General features: G+C 54.6%; 1 protein-coding gene across 34 annotated transcripts in view; it reads left to right on the forward strand.

Moving 5' to 3' along the window:
• The window catches only part of ANK2 (ankyrin 2), a 305473-nt gene that overhangs the window by 247175 nt on the left and 41607 nt on the right, over window positions 1-16691 (forward strand). For 14 of the 34 annotated variants that reach the window (XM_053658114.1, XM_053658111.1, XM_053658113.1 and 11 more), the window contains 7 exons: window positions 10-105; window positions 3164-3236; window positions 4306-4359; window positions 6015-6159; window positions 10229-10331; window positions 10984-11087; window positions 14976-15011. In XM_053658114.1, the coding sequence (XP_053514089.1) occupies window positions 10-105; window positions 3164-3236; window positions 4306-4359; window positions 6015-6159; window positions 10229-10331; window positions 10984-11087; window positions 14976-15011 (611 nt within the window). The remainder of the gene's footprint in view (window positions 1-9; window positions 106-3163; window positions 3237-4305; window positions 4360-6014; window positions 6160-10228; window positions 10332-10983; window positions 11088-14975; window positions 15012-16691) is intronic. The other 20 variants (XM_053658127.1, XM_053658128.1, XM_053658135.1 and 17 more) reach the window with 5 other exon arrangements.

A 16691-nucleotide genomic window follows, 5' to 3' on the forward strand; every position in this document is an offset into this window, starting at 1 on the left:
TCACCCCAGAATGGCAACACCGCCCTGGCCATCGCCAAGCGGCTGGGCTACATCTCGGTGGTGGACACGCTGAAGGTTGTGACTGAGGAGGTCACCACCACCACGGTGAGTACAGGGGCCCCGGCACGTGCCCCAGTCACGCGCCCCTTCTTCCCCCTGAACTTCTTTGGGCGGGTCTGTTGTGAACGCGCCCCGAACTCCGCGGAGGTCAGCGCACGGGGGTCGCACTGCCGCTGCTCGTCAGCCCCGCGCAGACAGTGAGTGAGCGCGACCGCAGAACGCTGGGTCGGCCGCTGCGGCCGGACAGCCCCAGACCCAGCCTCTGACCCTCTGAGCGGAGGCGACTGGGCCTCGGAAGGCCCCCGGCCCCCGCAGGCCTTTCCCGCGGAACGGCTCCTCGCTTCCTGTTCTCGATGGTTTTTTATTCGGAAAGACCGCGCTCCGCGGGGACATGGTCTGTGCCTGGAGAGAGCACCTCTTCAGAACGCGCCGTTGTGCGCCCGCCCCTCGCAGCCTGCTGAGCCTGGGGGCACCCGGCGCGGGCGCGGGGAGGCGGCCTGCGCTGTGTCCCCCGCGCAGCAGGGCCCCTCCCGGTGACGTTCCCTTTGTATGAACTCGTTCGGACTTTGCTGTAGCTTGAACCTGCGAACGCTGCTGGGCGCTGGGCTGGCGAGCGGGTAGAAGGCCGGGCAGAGGCTGTTGTTCTCCGGGGGCGATGTGGTCCCAGGTCTGCGGGGCGGGCATGCGGGCCGCGTCCGGGGGCCGTGAGGGAAGAGGCGGCCGCAGCAGTGGCGGCAGCGCGACGGGGCCCCGCGTGCAGGGGAGCGCGCTCCGTTCCTGGCCGCGAGGCCGCGGGTCCGCACGCAGGCAAACCGCGCCGCCCGGTTTCTCCAGCGGAGTCTCGCCCGTGCGCCGCGGTATTTTTAAAGATTGAAGTTCCAACAGTAAGTCACGGAGCGGAAAACGCGGCCGAGTCCTGGTGGCGCCTCCCTCCGGGGCCTGGGACCAGGAGAGACTCCGCGGTCGGGCTGCGTCTCCCCGGACGCACGTGACACCGAGCCCCTCACTGGCCGGCGAGGCTCCTGCGGGCGCCGGTTCCTCAGGCCGCCGCTAGAGGGCGCCCTCTCCGGGGTCCCGGGCTCTTTCCTGGTTCCTGCCGCTGAGGCACCGGGAGGTCTGCGGGGCGCGAACCCGCGCTGTGCTGAGGTGAAAAGGCCACCTCTCTCGGCAGCAACGCCAGGGCGGTGGCCTGCGGCGTGACACGGAGATCCTGTGAGAAAATAAATTCCTTGTACTCAAAAAACTACGGGACCGCACCTCGGCTTTCAGAGATCGCAGGCTCCTAAGCAACGCTTGGCGCGAACGACCGGACTGCGCATGCCCGCAGCTGCGTGGACGCCTGGGAGGAGTCGGAGCGCTGGCTGGTCCCAGCGTGCCTTGCGCCGGCACGGGGCCTCTCCGGGGGCTGCCGTTCACCGGCGGAGCTGAGCACCGTTCCAGCAAGAACCCCGGACATGGAAGTCAGGTTCCTGGTGAACAGCCAGGTAGCGAGGACGTGGTGGCCCGGCCGAGTGGTGTTGGCCCCGCACCGTCTGCTCCAGGACGAGGGGCTGCACCTGGAGCTGCGCGAACGCCCTCGGACCAGGCCCTTCTAGAAAACACCCAGAGCCGGCGCGTCCTCAGGGAGGCCTAGGTGACCCCTGGGAGGGCCCAGGCAACAATATTTTTAAAATTCCTCTAACAATTTTAATGTGCGGCGGAAGTTGGGAACCACTGATGTAGAACAGGTGGTGGTTTATCTGTTAAATTCATAGATTAATATTAAAAGAATAACGAAGTGGTGTATATAAGCGGTCTAAATTTCTTCCTTCAACAAATACTTACCAATGACCGGCCATGCCCCGGAGCTGTGGGCAGAAGCTTTGGTGTCTCCGACGGCATTGATTTGTGTCCCCGACGAGCCATCCCGGCCTGTATGGAAATGCGTGTGTGAGGCTGGCTGTGCCCTCGGGCTTCAGTGCCCCGTCCTCTGCGCCACGGGACTTCTTTCACCCTCCTGGCTTCTTCCTTCTCTCCAAGGATGACATCACCCAAAAGAAAGCCTGTTTCATTGTGATGTGGATTTTAAATGTCTTTTGCATAATTTTGCATCATCGATTTGTGTGATACTTTTGGAAAGAAAAGCTCAGGTGAGAGTGTCCTTGCAGCCACTCGGACGCATCTGTGACGTCCACGCGGCAAAGCCTGAGGACTGCGACCACCGCGCGTAGCATCTTGGGCTCTCAGTGAAGATGCTCAGGGAGAATCGTTTTCTTGAATTCCCGTAACAATACCAGGCCACGTGTCTGAAACTGCACCGGACCTGCAGCAGCCTCTGGAAACGTTCCCTCAGGCCCGAGTGATGACAAGTTCAGAGGCCCTTCCTTTTAAGTATAATTCCTCCACAACGGGAGCAATGCGTGTTAGCTAATACTTGTTGAACACTAACATATGCCAACCACCGTTCTTAGACTCTCATCGGTGTTACTTCACTTCATCTTTGTGTTACTGTCAGGGTCCTGGTCAGGCCTGCTAACGAACAGATGGGGAGGTTAGCCTTTGAGCCCCGGGAGTGCCCCTGCAGCCTGGTTCCCCCACCCCCAACTGCTATATAATGCGGACCAAGGTCCCTGTGAGGACCCTGGGTCCCCTCCGCGGGGTCCTCAGATCCCAGAAGACACATTTTCTTTCCAGAGAGTTTACATCTTTCACATTGTTTTCAACAGTTTTTCCACGGGCTTTATTTTTAATACACTGCCTGTGGCCACAGCTGCCTCTCGAGCTTTCCTGGAGACGTTGCTCGCTTGCTCCCTCGCTTTGGGGAGGCTGCGCGCCTGCTGCTGCCTCCTCAGGGGGCTGCTTGTTCGTGCCATTGCTGACCAGTTCATTTTCCGAGTGGGAACTCGGCACAGTGGGCTTCCCCTGTACAGCCTTACCAGGCACACGATCCTTTGTCTTTAGGAGCAAGAAGTGGGTTTCCAGGAAAGAAAATGAGAAGGAACTTCCAGAACATCCATGTGAAAGGTGGGGCCTTGGCCTGGTCTTGGGGCCAAGCTCCTCCTGGCTCCACAGAGCTCTTGTTCGAGTTTGTTTCTGAGCATTAATGATTTCTTTTTCTTTCCAGACTATCACTGAAAAACACAAACTGAATGTTCCTGAGACGATGACCGAGGTGCTCGATGTTTCCGATGAAGAGGGTGAGCCTTCCCCCTCAGACCTTGGGGGGCCACCCTGTCCTCAGGGACAGCTGGGCAGTGGGTGCAGCGGGGCAGCCTCTGGATTTCACAGTTACATTTCCAGCTTCATTCCGAAAAACCTGCTTTTGCCATTTGGGGAAGGGGGATTCTGAGTAGTGTATTTTCAACTGGTGTTGTTCTTATTGTCCTACTAAATAACAGCCCTGGGAAGGGGCAGGACTGGAAATCGGTCATCTATTACAGTGTCCACCTGATAATGCAGTTATTAACACATATCATAATTAAGTTAAATTGCTTTTTATTACAACACCTTAAATAAAAAGATCTCAGAGTATATACTACCGTGGTATATTGAGAAACCCCTGCTTTCTGATTGGCTCAAACATGCAGAATATATTTTAAATCCAGAGGAAAAGAGCCTTAGAGAAGGTTAAAAATAGAATAGCAGTAAGTCAGACAAATTCAAATTCAATTTGGTTAAGTCAGAAAATGTGCCCCCTCTAGTGTTCAAGTTGGTAAAGGCGCTCCAGGGTTCTGAGCAGCCTGCGGCTCTGCTGGGGGCTCTGAACACGTCAGTGGGCAGCATTCCTCATACCCACTCCAAGTAGATGGTGGACTGTTCTTGAACCAGAAAATCTGCTGCTAAAAATTCATGAATGCAGCAAAGTGTGCGACCATGTTTCAGAGTGCAGCTGTGCTCCGGTATGCACGGCTGAAAAATGACTCACAAAAAACTTTATAATATTTCTCCAATAATCACAGAGAGATAGAAAGGCATTTCGTCAGGTTCTTTAAGATCTAATCACAAGGTCAAACTGCACTGAGACACTGATTTGGAACCAATTTGTTAACTCGCCAGTTGGTGAGAGCGTTGTTGCACCAGCTCCTGTGGGAACCAGTGTTGAGGACAAACGGATGCTGGGTCTGTGCACTGCTGGGAGCTCCCAGCACCCAAATTACTGTAGCAATTTGTTGCCCTGGTGCGTGCCAACTAGCCTTCCCCACTCAGAGGTGCACACCACGTGGTGTTTGGGGGCAACTTGCTCATCTTAACTCATATGTTGAACAGCTTTTAAACGGTTTGGTGACCACTTTATTGATGGGGAAGTACTGAGTGACTCAGGTACCATTAGAGAAAATCCTTGGAGTGACGCTTTGCTTTGCTTTTACTTTGCTTAACTGCATTGAGGCCTTTTGCTTAACATTTAAATTTGGGCTGCCTGACGCTAACCTGTTCCTTCTGAAGGGGCATGTGTAGGCTGGGGTGCATTTGGGGGCGTGGATTTTATTGATTTGGGAGTGCAAAGCCGTGACTTGCTTATGTGGTTAATCATTTTATAACAATTATTGAGACATATTAACATATTTAAATTATGTGAACAGTATATACTTCTTTTTCCAAAACTAATATTTCTTCGTAGTGTACAAATTTAGAGAAAAAATAATTCTTTGATGAATTGATGTGGAACTAGTGTTAATAAGTTAACAACTAAGTTAGATTGTTTGAACTGCATGCAGTTGATGTCACTCTGGGGTGAAGATGTGTTTCTGGTGTGGTTACAACTATATTAACTTAGTAGTTACGTGATCATTTTTAAGGCAGCGAGGCTCTGGGGTTTAACCCTCACTCAGGCCACTCGCTGCAGGGATTCATGAAGCTCATTTCATCCAACAGACCTGCCTCCCTGTCCCATTGGTGCTCCTCAGTGAGATTCTGCGCAGACGCTAACAAAACTGAAAATAATGTGGGCTGCTGTACAAATCAGGCGTGTTGAGTTTGGAAAGCCAGTTCTGACACCGAGTCTAAGAATTTTTTCTCCCAGAATCAAATGGAAGGGACCCCCATCTGTTGGCCTCATGGAGGCAGTCCTGGGGAAGAGCCACACGTCACACAAGGGGAGGGAAGCAGTGGGACAGGCACGTCTGGGGTCATCATGGGGCGTCTGAGCCGCTTGGTCCACTGCTGTGTCAGACAGCAGTGTCCCTAGTGGGTCTCCACTGTTGCCCACCAGTGTGGCCATGGATTCCACATGGTCCTTGTGGCTCTTTCCTTCATGCTGTCTTTCTAACGCCCTTGACTCTCACACATGGCCTCTCACCCAGAACCCCGCTAGGTCGCCTGCCAGAGTGCGCCCAGACCAGGGAGCACCTCCAGCTCCTCCCTCGGCGATTCCTTCTCCAGCTTCCCGGGAGCTCCTAGGGCGACCGCAGGACATTAGCACAAACTCAGTGGCCAGAGGTCCGTGGTGGGACAAGGCTCCTGGGGCCAGTAGTGATCCTTCACTTCCAGGCTTCCCTTGGCCTCCACTCTGTGTCCCTCTGACCCTTGTAGGGACCCAGTCCTTGGGTTGACCCGGTCGGATCGCACCTCAGCACTCCCCTGAATGACGTCCACAAAGGCCCTGCCTCCAAACACGGCCAACTCCCAAGGGTCCCCGGGGTGCCGTCCCAAAGGGACCTCTTCCCTCTCAGACCTTCAGGGTGCCCCACAGCAGTGCAGGCCACGTGTGGCAGCTGAGAGTGCTGGTGCCATTGAGCCTTGTCTGCTTCCGTGCCACAGCTGTGAGTCAGGGCCCGAGGAGGAGTGAGCAGAGGAACAGAGGAAGAATCGCCATTGGGTCCGGTTTCTCCCCGGTGCGGGACGGGCGTCTCCTGTGTTTTCACCCCTTCCCATGCCCGGCTCTGCATCCCTCCTACGTGCAGCTTCTGGGACGGCAGCGCAGTGTCGCTGCCTCGTCACACTTGTGGGTGACTTCCTGCCACCTCACTCATCTGCAGGTGACGACACCATGACTGGGGACGGTGGCGAGTACCTGAGGCCCGAGGACCTGAAGGAGCTGGGCGATGACTCACTGCCCGGCAGCCAGTTCCTGGACGGCATGAACTACCTGCGCTACAGCCTGGAGGGGGGGCGCTCCGACAGGTAGGTGCTCCCACAGGTGGGCACCAGTGCTGGCCCAGGTGCTGGCGGGAGAAAGTCGCGTGCTCCGATGATGATGATGATGATGATGATAAAGAAAAGCAGGTGCAGGGCCGAGATGGGGACCCTCCCCTGCTGACATCGGCACGTCCCCGAATTGCTAACCACTCAGAGCAGGGAACAGGCCCAGAGAGATGAGATGACTGAGGAAAATCACAGACTAGTAGGAGGCACAGACATCTGCCTTCAATAGATGTTTTTAATCATCTGCCACTTTTCCCTTCAGCCCCAAAAGGGAGTGTTTAGCCTCTGGGCACTGAGCCCCCTGGCTTCATGGTCAGCACCCAGGTTGACCCCCGGTCACAGACTGATGGGGAAGTTTCTGTGGGAACCCAGAGCAGCGCCCCCTGGGAGGCAGGGCTCGGGAGCGGCAGTGCGTCCCACCGAACGCCGCAGGGTGTGTGAGGACGGGGAGGAGACGAGGCAGGGCCTGGTCTCCAGCCCCTGCTTGCTTCCCTAGGGTTGCAACTGGCCGCCCTCCCCGAGCGGAGGGGCAGGCAGCAGCTCCCTTTCTTGTTCGTTAACTTCTAACCTTTGCTTAGACAACTCAGTGAGTCACCTTTCTTGGTAACGTTTTGCCTTGCCGTCACGCTCTCTGTCTGCTGTGCCTTCGGTAGTGCCGTTCCCAGGTGGGTACCCGCAGCCGGGCAGCGCGGCCCTGCAGTTCCCCCGCATCCGCCCGCTCGCTGCTTGGCCTCTGTGTGTGTGCTGCGCTCGTGGGTGCCGACGGTCCAGAATTAGGGATTTCTGCTCACGTCAGGGTTCTTACGTGTCGCGTGGCATGGCTCCTTGGGCTGGAAGGGTTCCTGTGTGATGAGGAGCTAGGACCAGCCCGGGGGCCTGACCTCACCTGTCACAGCGCCCTGTGTGGTTGCCCCAAAAGGGCCCTCGTTAGCCCCGTGCAGTTAGAAGAACGGTTGTGACACTGGAGTGCACAAGGGTGCAGAGTCAACCAGGTGTGACTCTGTGCGTGGAATGAGATCACAGCCAGCCTCTGACCGGCAGGATGGGCGGTCCCCTCTGTTTTACCAGTGCTCACAAACCTCAGATGCTGTCACGTTCAGGGTCGAACACGGAGGGACAGCAGGCACAGCGGCACCTCAGTGTCGACCCACTCGGTGGGCTGGAGAACTCCGCCGACTGGCTGTCTCACACGCATTGGGAATCACGGCACTTTCCAGCGAAGTCATAGACGCAGACAACCCAGTACGTGTCCATAAAAGCAGTGTGCCGTAGTGGGAAAGTACATGTTTAAGGTCACGACGGACTTCCCACACATCTCGGCAGACACGTGGCCCTGTGAGCTGAGCAGCATGACCTCTGACGGGGTGGAGAGCGAGGGTCGCTCTGCTGCAACACGTTTAAACTTGTTCCTGACGTCTTCAATCCAGTGGGCAGTTTCCGGGCCAGAGACCATAGTGATCCCAGACTCTGCTGGCTGCCTGTCCTTCAGTGAGAATAGTCCCCTCCTGTTGGAACACTCCGGCACTGTTTCCTTGAGTTGGGTTCTGTAGCAAAATAGGCCCTAAGGTGCCAGACAAACCATAGCAGTGCTTCAACAGCAGATGGCGGTAGCGCGCAGTCCCGCAGTCGGAGATGTTAGAGACACAGGGCTCCTTCTGGCTTTCCTCACTCATTCCTAATCTCTCTCCACCCTGGTCTCTTTATTGGTTGTTGGAAGTCACCGCGTCTCTCTCTCCCCTTTCTTCTCTCTCTGTGTCCCTTTCCTGTTGGGTTTCAGGGAAGACAAATGAGCCTTGCCCCCACTCTGTCCCCCCAAACCCAGCAGTAGACTGACCCAGCAGTCAGGCCGTGGGGTTCGGGGGTTGCCACGTGTGGAGTCGTGCTCCATCGGGTGAGCCCTTTCACGCCCCATTCCTGAAGCAGATGGGCACCCACCCAGGTCACGGTGTCCCGGGGGGCGGCCGCCGAGCCCGGCGTCCACGTGTTGCTCCTGCATGCCCAGGTCCAGTTGAGGCACCTTTGCCACCATTCAGTTGGCTCCCGTCCCCTCTGACTCCCACATCTCCACTGTCCAGCAACGACATCTCAGGGCCAGCTCTGCGGGGGCCAGCGTCTCCCCAACGCTGTGAGCAGGCACTTCAGTCCCATTCCCAGAGCCTCCTGCTCCTTACGTGTTGCCGTGCACGTCCATCTGGCACTTCAAGTGCGTGACCTCACCCTCTGCATCTTTGAATTCTGAAGCTGTGGGGAAAGGTTATGCCATTAACTAGTCGGGCCCCGGAGACTTGATGGAGGTGGGCCGAGCGTGTGGATGGCCCTGTCCTTCCAGGCGGGCGACCTCCACTGCTGTCTTCTTTGGCCCGTTTCCAACCCCAGTGAGGAGCGCGCGACACCAGCACTGCCTCTGAGTGGCCTGCCACGGAACTCATGCCAGCGAACCTGAAGCAGCTCTGTGGCTTAAGGCAGTAAAACAAAATCATTCAGTCCTCTAAGGGAGACGGGATTCCCGAGTTTAAAGACCCTTCCCTGCCCCCGCCTAATTTAATCCCTTTCCTGTCCTCAAGTTCAAGGCCAGGCCAAGGTTACTCAGAGTGCACTGCAGCCCCTTTATGAGCATGCTGCTGAACTCCACTGAGGGGAGGGAGAGCTGCCTCTGAGGGCCAGGACTGAAGCCCCAGGTGTGTGGTGTCAGGACCCTTGTCTTCAGCGGGAGCCTGTGAAACACAAGGGCGGGGACCCCCAATCTCTGCTTAGGTTCCAGTCTGTTGTAAACACACAGACACGTGCAGGTGTGAGCACACAGGACCCAGCTACTGGCCCCCACGCGTGCCACAGCCGGTGGTGCTTGGGGCCTGGTCCGGGTCGGCGGGAGAGGGCCCTTCGCCACCACGGATTTTCTGCCGAGGGCACCCCGCAGAGAGAACCCAAGTTGGCCGGAGGGTAGACAGGACGGTGTTGGTTTACAAAGTTAGGTACATTTGTAAAATGGACATAGTGTTTGCTGACAAGTGCATGAACTGGAACACTTAGTCCATAATTCTACAAGCTGCACTGGCTGCACACCCACCAGCCAGAGTAAATGGCACTTTGCTTCTGTGACCGTGGTGTGACTGCATGTCTCTCCATTTCCCCTGCGGGCTTTGGGCTAGTGTGTTGAGTACTGGTCTTTAAATACCTGGACATAAAATAGAGCTTATTTAAGCTCTCCATCTATTTGTCCTCGGAGTGTACAAATTGACCAGGGAGGAGTAAAACTGCATCTCTGAATGCCAAGTTGCACTGGTCACACTTCAGTGCGTTGTGCGGGACGCCGGCATTCAGATTCCACAGAACGTCAGGAAAACACAGTGGTGGAGGCCCGAACCCCATGAGAGCCAGCCTCACCTCTGCTCGTCACCACTGGCCGCTCGCTTTGTGCTGGGAGGCTGGCTGGGTCTGGCTGGTGCCTAGAAACGCTTTCTGTGTGCCTGTGTAATTGCTGTGGCGACCGGCACCTAGGGGCCGCCTGTCCTCTGACCTGGCCTCGCTGGGGACCTGCTTCCTCAGGAAGTGTGCATGCATGTGGCTGCGGTGCTGTCTCCCTGGCCTCCCGGGGTCCCCGGCCTCGGCGGTCACAGCAGCAGAGCAGGATGGGCGTGGACGGACAGAAGTCTGTCTTCCGTCCTGTTCTCTCTGAGGGCCTGGCTTGCTCCTTGCGTTTCTCAGTTGCAGGAAGGTTAGCGTTCGGCTCAGGTCTGAGCGGTCTGTCCATGTGACCATTCCTTGCGTGAATGGCCGCTGCTGCTTCCAGGCCTTTCTCAGGAGAACGTGAGTCTGATCAGAAGGATCAGACCCAGTTTCTGGATTCCCCGGGGCCCCGGCCCAGACTGGTCGGGGCGTGTCCGTGTGGGTGACGGGCCCGTGGGCGGCACTGGGCCTCGGTCTGTCCCCTGGAAGGCCCCAGCAGCTAACTGCACGCTTTCTCCCCTCTCCTGCTCGGTTCGTCATGCCCTCCTCCCCCCTCCGCTCGCCGCTGGCACGTGACCATGGCCTCCTGCTCACCTGCCAGCCTCCGGTCCTTCAGTTCCGACAGGTCTCACACCCTGAGCCACGCCTCCTACCTGCGGGACAGCGCCATGATTGACGACGCAGTCCTGATCCCCAGTCATCAGGTAGGTGGCCCTGCACTTGCCTGTCTCCGGGCTGCGGAGCCTTCGGATGCTGCTTGGTGTTGGGGGGCGTCCAGGGCAGCCCTTCTTCATCTGAAAGAAATCACGGGAACCTTGTGACGCCCGGATGTAAGACCGGAGGCCTTTTCTAAACCAGGGAAAACGTTCACTAGGTTTCTCTGTGACCCGCAGTTTTCTAAAGCCATACTGCTGGTTTCTTTAGCTGTTCTGTGCTCTGTGGGATCACGTGTGAAAATCAGCCCCCCGGAGAGTCTCTAGCACAGGGAACAGTGTGAAGTAGGATGCATTTACGGAGGGTCACATGACTCCTCTCGGTGTTGAGAATTGTCACCGATGGAGAAGATGTAGTGTTTTAGGGGACACTTTGGAATGGGGCGTGATCGTGTTGGTGTTGGCTGGCTGGACACGTGACTACACCAACACCTGCTCTCTTCACAGGCAGTCACACAGATGTGATCCAACATCCACAGTGTCATTGATACAGGGGTGCATGACAAACGAACGCACCTTGGTCTTGCATTTTCAAGTTGGGGTTTTTTCAGGCGGGGCTGCCCACCTGTGGCGCCGTGTTCGGAGGTGGCAGCGTGTCAGTCTGAGCGAGGGGGGTTGCACTCAGCACTGTCTCTGTGTCTAGGTGTCGGCGCTCGCCAAGGAGGCGGAGAGGAACGCTTACCGCCTCAGCTGGGGCCCCGAGACCCTGGACAATGTGGCCCTGTCTTCCAGCCCTATTCACTCAGGGTGAGTTGCTGGTATCGTGTGTCCCGAGCGAGGGTAAGCGAGGGGGGTGTGAAAATGACAGCTTTGTCCGGTGGCTGGAGCTGGTGGCCAGCTTACAGGGGAAGTGACCGTTGTTTAAACTTGTAAATAACACGGCTTGCCCAATATGGGCCCTTACTGCACAAACCGGCAAACAGGGTCAGACTCAGTGAAGAAAAACTGACCCTTGTTTTTAAATAACCAGCAGAACCGCGTCAGCTTGCTAACTAACTAGCTGATACTGTAGGTGTCCTCACTCTTGACATTTTGTCTTTAAGAAGTCTGAAAAGGAGAGGCAGGATTATCTATTTTCTGGAAAGTTGTACGTGAGATTAACCGGCTGGTTAATAGATGCCTTTGCTCACACATGAATGCACTCAAAATGATGTTTCCGGAAGTCCGAGTCCTGTTCTGTGTGCAGAGGAAATGCGGTGCTGCTGTCAGTCTGCCCGTCCCGGGTCAGCGGCCGCGTGTGCCACCGAGCGAGCCGCGTCTGACAGCAGCTCGGCAGAAGGGAGGGCTCCGAGTTCATTGTTGTGGATGCACTTCACACTTGAACTTCCCCTTACAGTTCAGTAGTTTTGGTCATGTGGCCGTTCATATTATATGTAAAGCCCTAACATTTATTTGTTCATTTAGTCACTTTTCTAAGCCCTGCTCGTATATTATCTAACTAAATACAATTCTTTGTATTTATCCAAACTCCTTATCCATAACCCCTAGGACTATTTTGAATTGTGGATCCTTTCTTGTTTTTATTATTCTAAAATAGTCTCCTTTCAGGAAAGCATTCTAAGATGTTAAAAATTTTAGGGCATCTTAGTTTCATTTTCTACTAAAGATTCATAGAATGTGAAGTTAGTTACAAAGATATGGGAAATAATAAGACTTATTTCCTTGTTAAAAAAGTAAAAGCTAGTTCCTAATGCAACACTTATTCAAGGAAATAAAAACCAAAATAAACCTCATCCAAAATTAATTACATATTTTAACTGTAAAATGAGATAATTAAAATCCAATGGCTATAAATTATTCAAAAAGCATAACGTTGCACTCTGCTACTAAACTTCTGATTGAGGATGAGAAGAAGGAACAGCTCGACCCTGAGTGTTGACGGTAACAGGCCCCAGTGCAGAAACCGTCCTAGTTACGTCCTCACTGGCCTGCCTGGGGAAGGATGATCTCAGCCATGACGTGATTAACCCATAATGGCTGAATTCACCACAGAGTCAACCTCTAGAGCATTCGTGGTTAAAGATCAATCACTTACTAAGATAGGGTCTTTACAGTCTTGGTCTGCAGTAAACTAGTTCCTCCCAGAACAACCAGCGGGATCGCTGACTGAATGTGCTCAGCTCCCTGAGCAGAGGCCAGGCCCCACCCAGTTCCCACAGTCTCTGCCACCCTCACAGCCGTGGCTTCCTGATGTCAACAAGTGCCAGTCGTCCAGCAGTGCATGTTTTAGACCAACTGTGAGGGAGGCCGGCGAGGCCTAACAGCGCCCATCGCTGCGGAGAGCCCGGTGGTTAACCTGTCCCGAGTGCCCCGCACGCTGCTGAGTTCTGGAGTGCCACACCTGCAGCAGGCCCCGCCTCCCTCGAAGAGACACACCTGTGTCATTCGATGCTGGAAGACAGTCTGTGGAGGAGAGGGAACGCAGTGTCCCCTTTGGAGGGGCTCCATCAGACTGCATCTCGGCCACGTCACCTGGGGTGTGGCACGAGCCATGTTAGGCAGACGGTCAAAGGTCACAGTTTAAGTTCACTTCTCAGGAAGGTGAATGTTATCTTACGGATCCCGCGGGGGAACCTTAAGGCTATAGGCTTCTTAAATAATTAGCATTTTGTCCAGAAAGAAGAGTACTCAGCAGAGTCTACTTACACAGAAGAGTACTCAGCAGAGCACTTACACATCCCTGCACATGCCTTCCGGGTGGCTCCTGAACCCCAGCCCAGCCGACTGCATTCCCAGTCCCCTGGGTGACACCGTCTTCCTGTCAGGTGGACTCACAGTTGTTTTCAGTGGGACCCTGTTGCCCAGCGATGCCTCACTCCACTGTAGTGTTCACGCAAACCCACAGGACCCATGGCTCTGACCGATGGGGAGTGACGGCCAAATCCTCGGTCCTGAGTGTCGTGGCGTTTGAAAGCTACCACCAGATGAATGGACAGGAACTGCATCTATGACATCCCATCATATAACATTGACTTTTTGTAGTTTTATTCGTTATACACCCGGTTCCTGAGTTGTTTTTATATATTTTTTTCAAGGAACTGGGGTTCTTGGGCAAATTCTTAAGCCACTTCTAAATCTGCCCAGAGTGTCAGGGAAAAAAAAGTTTTTTGACAGAGGGGGTAATAAAGTGAGTTTTTTTAAATACACCTGCCACTGTTTTCAGATGCGACAGTCTAATGGGGTCCCCGGTGGGGCTGTAGGCGAGCGGAGGGCCCAGCTGTCCCCTGAGGCCGGGCTAGTGGTTTCTTCCGCCTCTGCTCTGGGCTCCCAGCGGCTGATGTCCACTGACCAAAACAATCTGACTGCCCAGGAGACACAGCTGACCTCTGGCCGAAGAAAGGCTGACAGTTATATTCCAGTGGTGGTTCTTCGGAGTGGTGTGGCTGACTCATCAGTGAGCCGGCGATGTCGCCAGCTGCCCAGTGATGCTCAAACCAGCGTCATCGTGAATTCACAGTTCTCAGTTTCACGAGTGCTTGTGAATGAGCAGACATAAGGCCTCGTTCTAGTAACGGCTCGTTTTTCCATTCATTTCAAGTATTATCCCAAAGCTCTTTATTTTTACAGTTTTTTAATGAGAGCCACATTCCAGCAATTAAATGTTAATTTCTCATGTTATCCTACAAGGAGTTGTAGCAACTAGAAGTCCATTAAAGATTGATCTTTTTCATAAAAACACGTCGAAGACAGTTTTGCTATGAATCTAAAGCTACCCCAAAAAGTGAAGTCTGTTAAAAACCCATGAAGCTATTCGGCCGGACAGGGGAAGTGGGTATTGGAGATTTGAGCAAGTGGAGATTGTTTGCTGCTTGACAACATTAATATTTCAGAACCTCGAGCAGTTAACTTGGTTGTTCATGTATTTCAAACGCCCTAGTTTTTAAAAAGGCACATGAAGGTAAATTCTTTTGGGTGAAGAAAATGACTGTATAAGTAGTTCCACGACTGTTTTGTAAGGTTGGCTTTCTGGTCCCTTAAACATGTGTCCTGTATGTCAGGCACGAGTGAGCTGAGGGAGCTGACAGGCCTGTGCCGTGGGGTCTGACCGGGCCCCCCACCCCCAGCCAGCCAGCAGCTGGGGCAGGGCCCACGGTCTTGAAGGAGCACCGAGACTTTGTTGGCACAGTCTCTGCTACCTGCCTGTAGGCAGTTCACGTTACCTACTCTGCCTTATCACTTCTGCCACTGCTTGTCCTGGAAGCCAGTCTTTAAATTGTGCCTTTTCTGTCTCAATTCCTTCTGCAGTGGCCCATAGGGCACCGCCAGTCTTGAGGAAGGGTTAACAGTGTGAACGGAAAGCTTTGGAGACAAAACTCTGCCCGTCAGTCTCAGCCTTTGTAACTGTCGTTTGAATGCTCCTCAGTGGTGTCTGGGCTCTGGGACAGCAGCCTCGTCAGTGCCCCGCAGCCAGCGCTGGGCAGGGCTGCCAGTGGGTGCCCGTGGCCCCCTGCGTCCCGGAGCCCACCCCGGCCCCTCTCAGCATCTGTGCAGAGTGGTGCCCCCCATGGCGTCCCCATCTGTTCTCTGTGAAGACTGCAGCAGTGTGGGGTAATCTGTTTCATTCCAAAGCTGCTTCGGACCCTCTGGGGTGTCCCACAGCCCCTTCTCTGTGCTAAAGTATCTGTTCTGTTGCAGCCGCACCTCTCCGTGTCTCGATCGCGACAACAGCAGGTGACTGTGCATCCCCCGCCCACCTGTCCCCGCCACCCCCACCCCTGCAGCCCAGGGTGCTCCAGTGCTCAAACACCTGTCAGGGACACAGCCGCACTCCGGCCACATCCCTACCAGGTCCCCTTTCTCTGCGGTGGAGGGAAAGTGGGCATTGTCCATTTCGTTGGAATTTTCTGGAATTTTGCCCAGAGTAAACTCAGCCCTGCAGGGAAGTCCTGCCTGACTGCGGCTCCCCTGCCGCCACTTCTGCGGTGAGAAAGCCCCGTGAGCCGCACGGTCGTTCCTGGCAAACGCAAACTGGTGGACCTGTTTGAAAGGTCTGTTAGAAGTCGTGACTCTGTCACTCAGCAGGTTTTTTTAAACACTTGCATTCCAAGCGAGCCGGAGGCTGCAGGCGTTTGGTGGTACATCCTTCCTATGCTGCTGTAACTAACAGCCTTGTGATAGTCAGCCTGCAACATCCATTGTCCTATGTTAGTTCAATGAACTAGTTTTGAGGGTTCGTACCAGTGACAGCGTTTTGGTCACTCAGTCATCCATCGTGTTGGACTGTCCACAACTAAAGCAATTTCACATGTCCAATTTTGAAAATTTTATGTCCATCCTTTCAGTTTTTCTGAAACACTAAACATGATGTTTCTACCTGTGAACACTGTGAGTGATAAATGGTTTTTTGGTGATTTTAGCAAATTTGAGTCACATCTTTTTTGAGAGATGTTTTCCATCCCTGGTTTAGTGGATGGGAATGGGGGGTTTCCAAGGGTTTATTTTAAGGGGGCTGTGGAGCAGAAGCTCGGACGCGGCATCCTCACCAGAACTGGACGTAACCCGTGGGCCTGGCAGTGTGTGCAGATCACTGAAGCACCCTGGCGACTCTTTTTTTCCCTGTTTTCACCCCAAACTAACTGAATGCTACAGAGTCCTCCCCACCCCGCCCGGGCTCCTGGATGAACTGAACTGAACTAAGCCGCCCTTGACTTGGGGGAGGGTGACCCTCAGCAGCCCAGGCCCCCACCCCTGCCCAGCCTCCTGGAAGCATGTATCCGGGTAGCTAATCCGGTCGCCTCAGGCGAGTCATCTGCATAATAATGGTGGGTCGCTTTTGCCTTTATTCTTCTTAAACTGTGATAACACTGAATCTTACAATTTAGAAAATCTCAGTAAGAAATTCTAATTTGCATGATTGCTGAATTTTATCCAAAGTAAGACGTGCAGTTTTAGCCAAGGCCGGCATGTGACACTTCTGTCTGTAGAGTCTTAGTGTGCGGTGCAGGCTCCGGCACAACCGCTCATTGGCTGGCTTAACCGCAGAGCAGAGAGGAGCCTGTTCCTCGGCAGAGCTGCAGTGCGTCCTGTGCCTTCCCAGCAGGAAAGCCCCCCACCCCGAGCACCTGCACCAGGACGTGCGGAGCCGGCGGCAGCAGCAGCAAACGCTGCTCTGCAGTGTGTGGGGGGCAGTCTCGTTTTAGGAAATGGAGACCTAAAGGTGTGAAGCGACTGGTGTGCCGCCACAGCAGTGCTTCGGGCAGAGACCGATCAGTGGGACTGGAGGGGGGACTGGGGGGGAGGGGCCGGGGAGGCCGCGGTGCTGCTGCTGCAGGGCCCTGTGAGGCAGTGGCTTGTATTTCATTAAAGTAGAGACGTTCAGAAAGGAGCAAAAGCTCCATCATCTCATTAAAC

This window comes from Artibeus jamaicensis, unplaced genomic scaffold (genome assembly GCF_021234435.1).
Source record: "Artibeus jamaicensis isolate MK-2021 breed Jamaican fruit bat unplaced genomic scaffold, CSHL_Jam_final scaffold_537, whole genome shotgun sequence".
Classification (NCBI taxonomy): domain Eukaryota; kingdom Metazoa; phylum Chordata; class Mammalia; order Chiroptera; family Phyllostomidae; genus Artibeus; species Artibeus jamaicensis.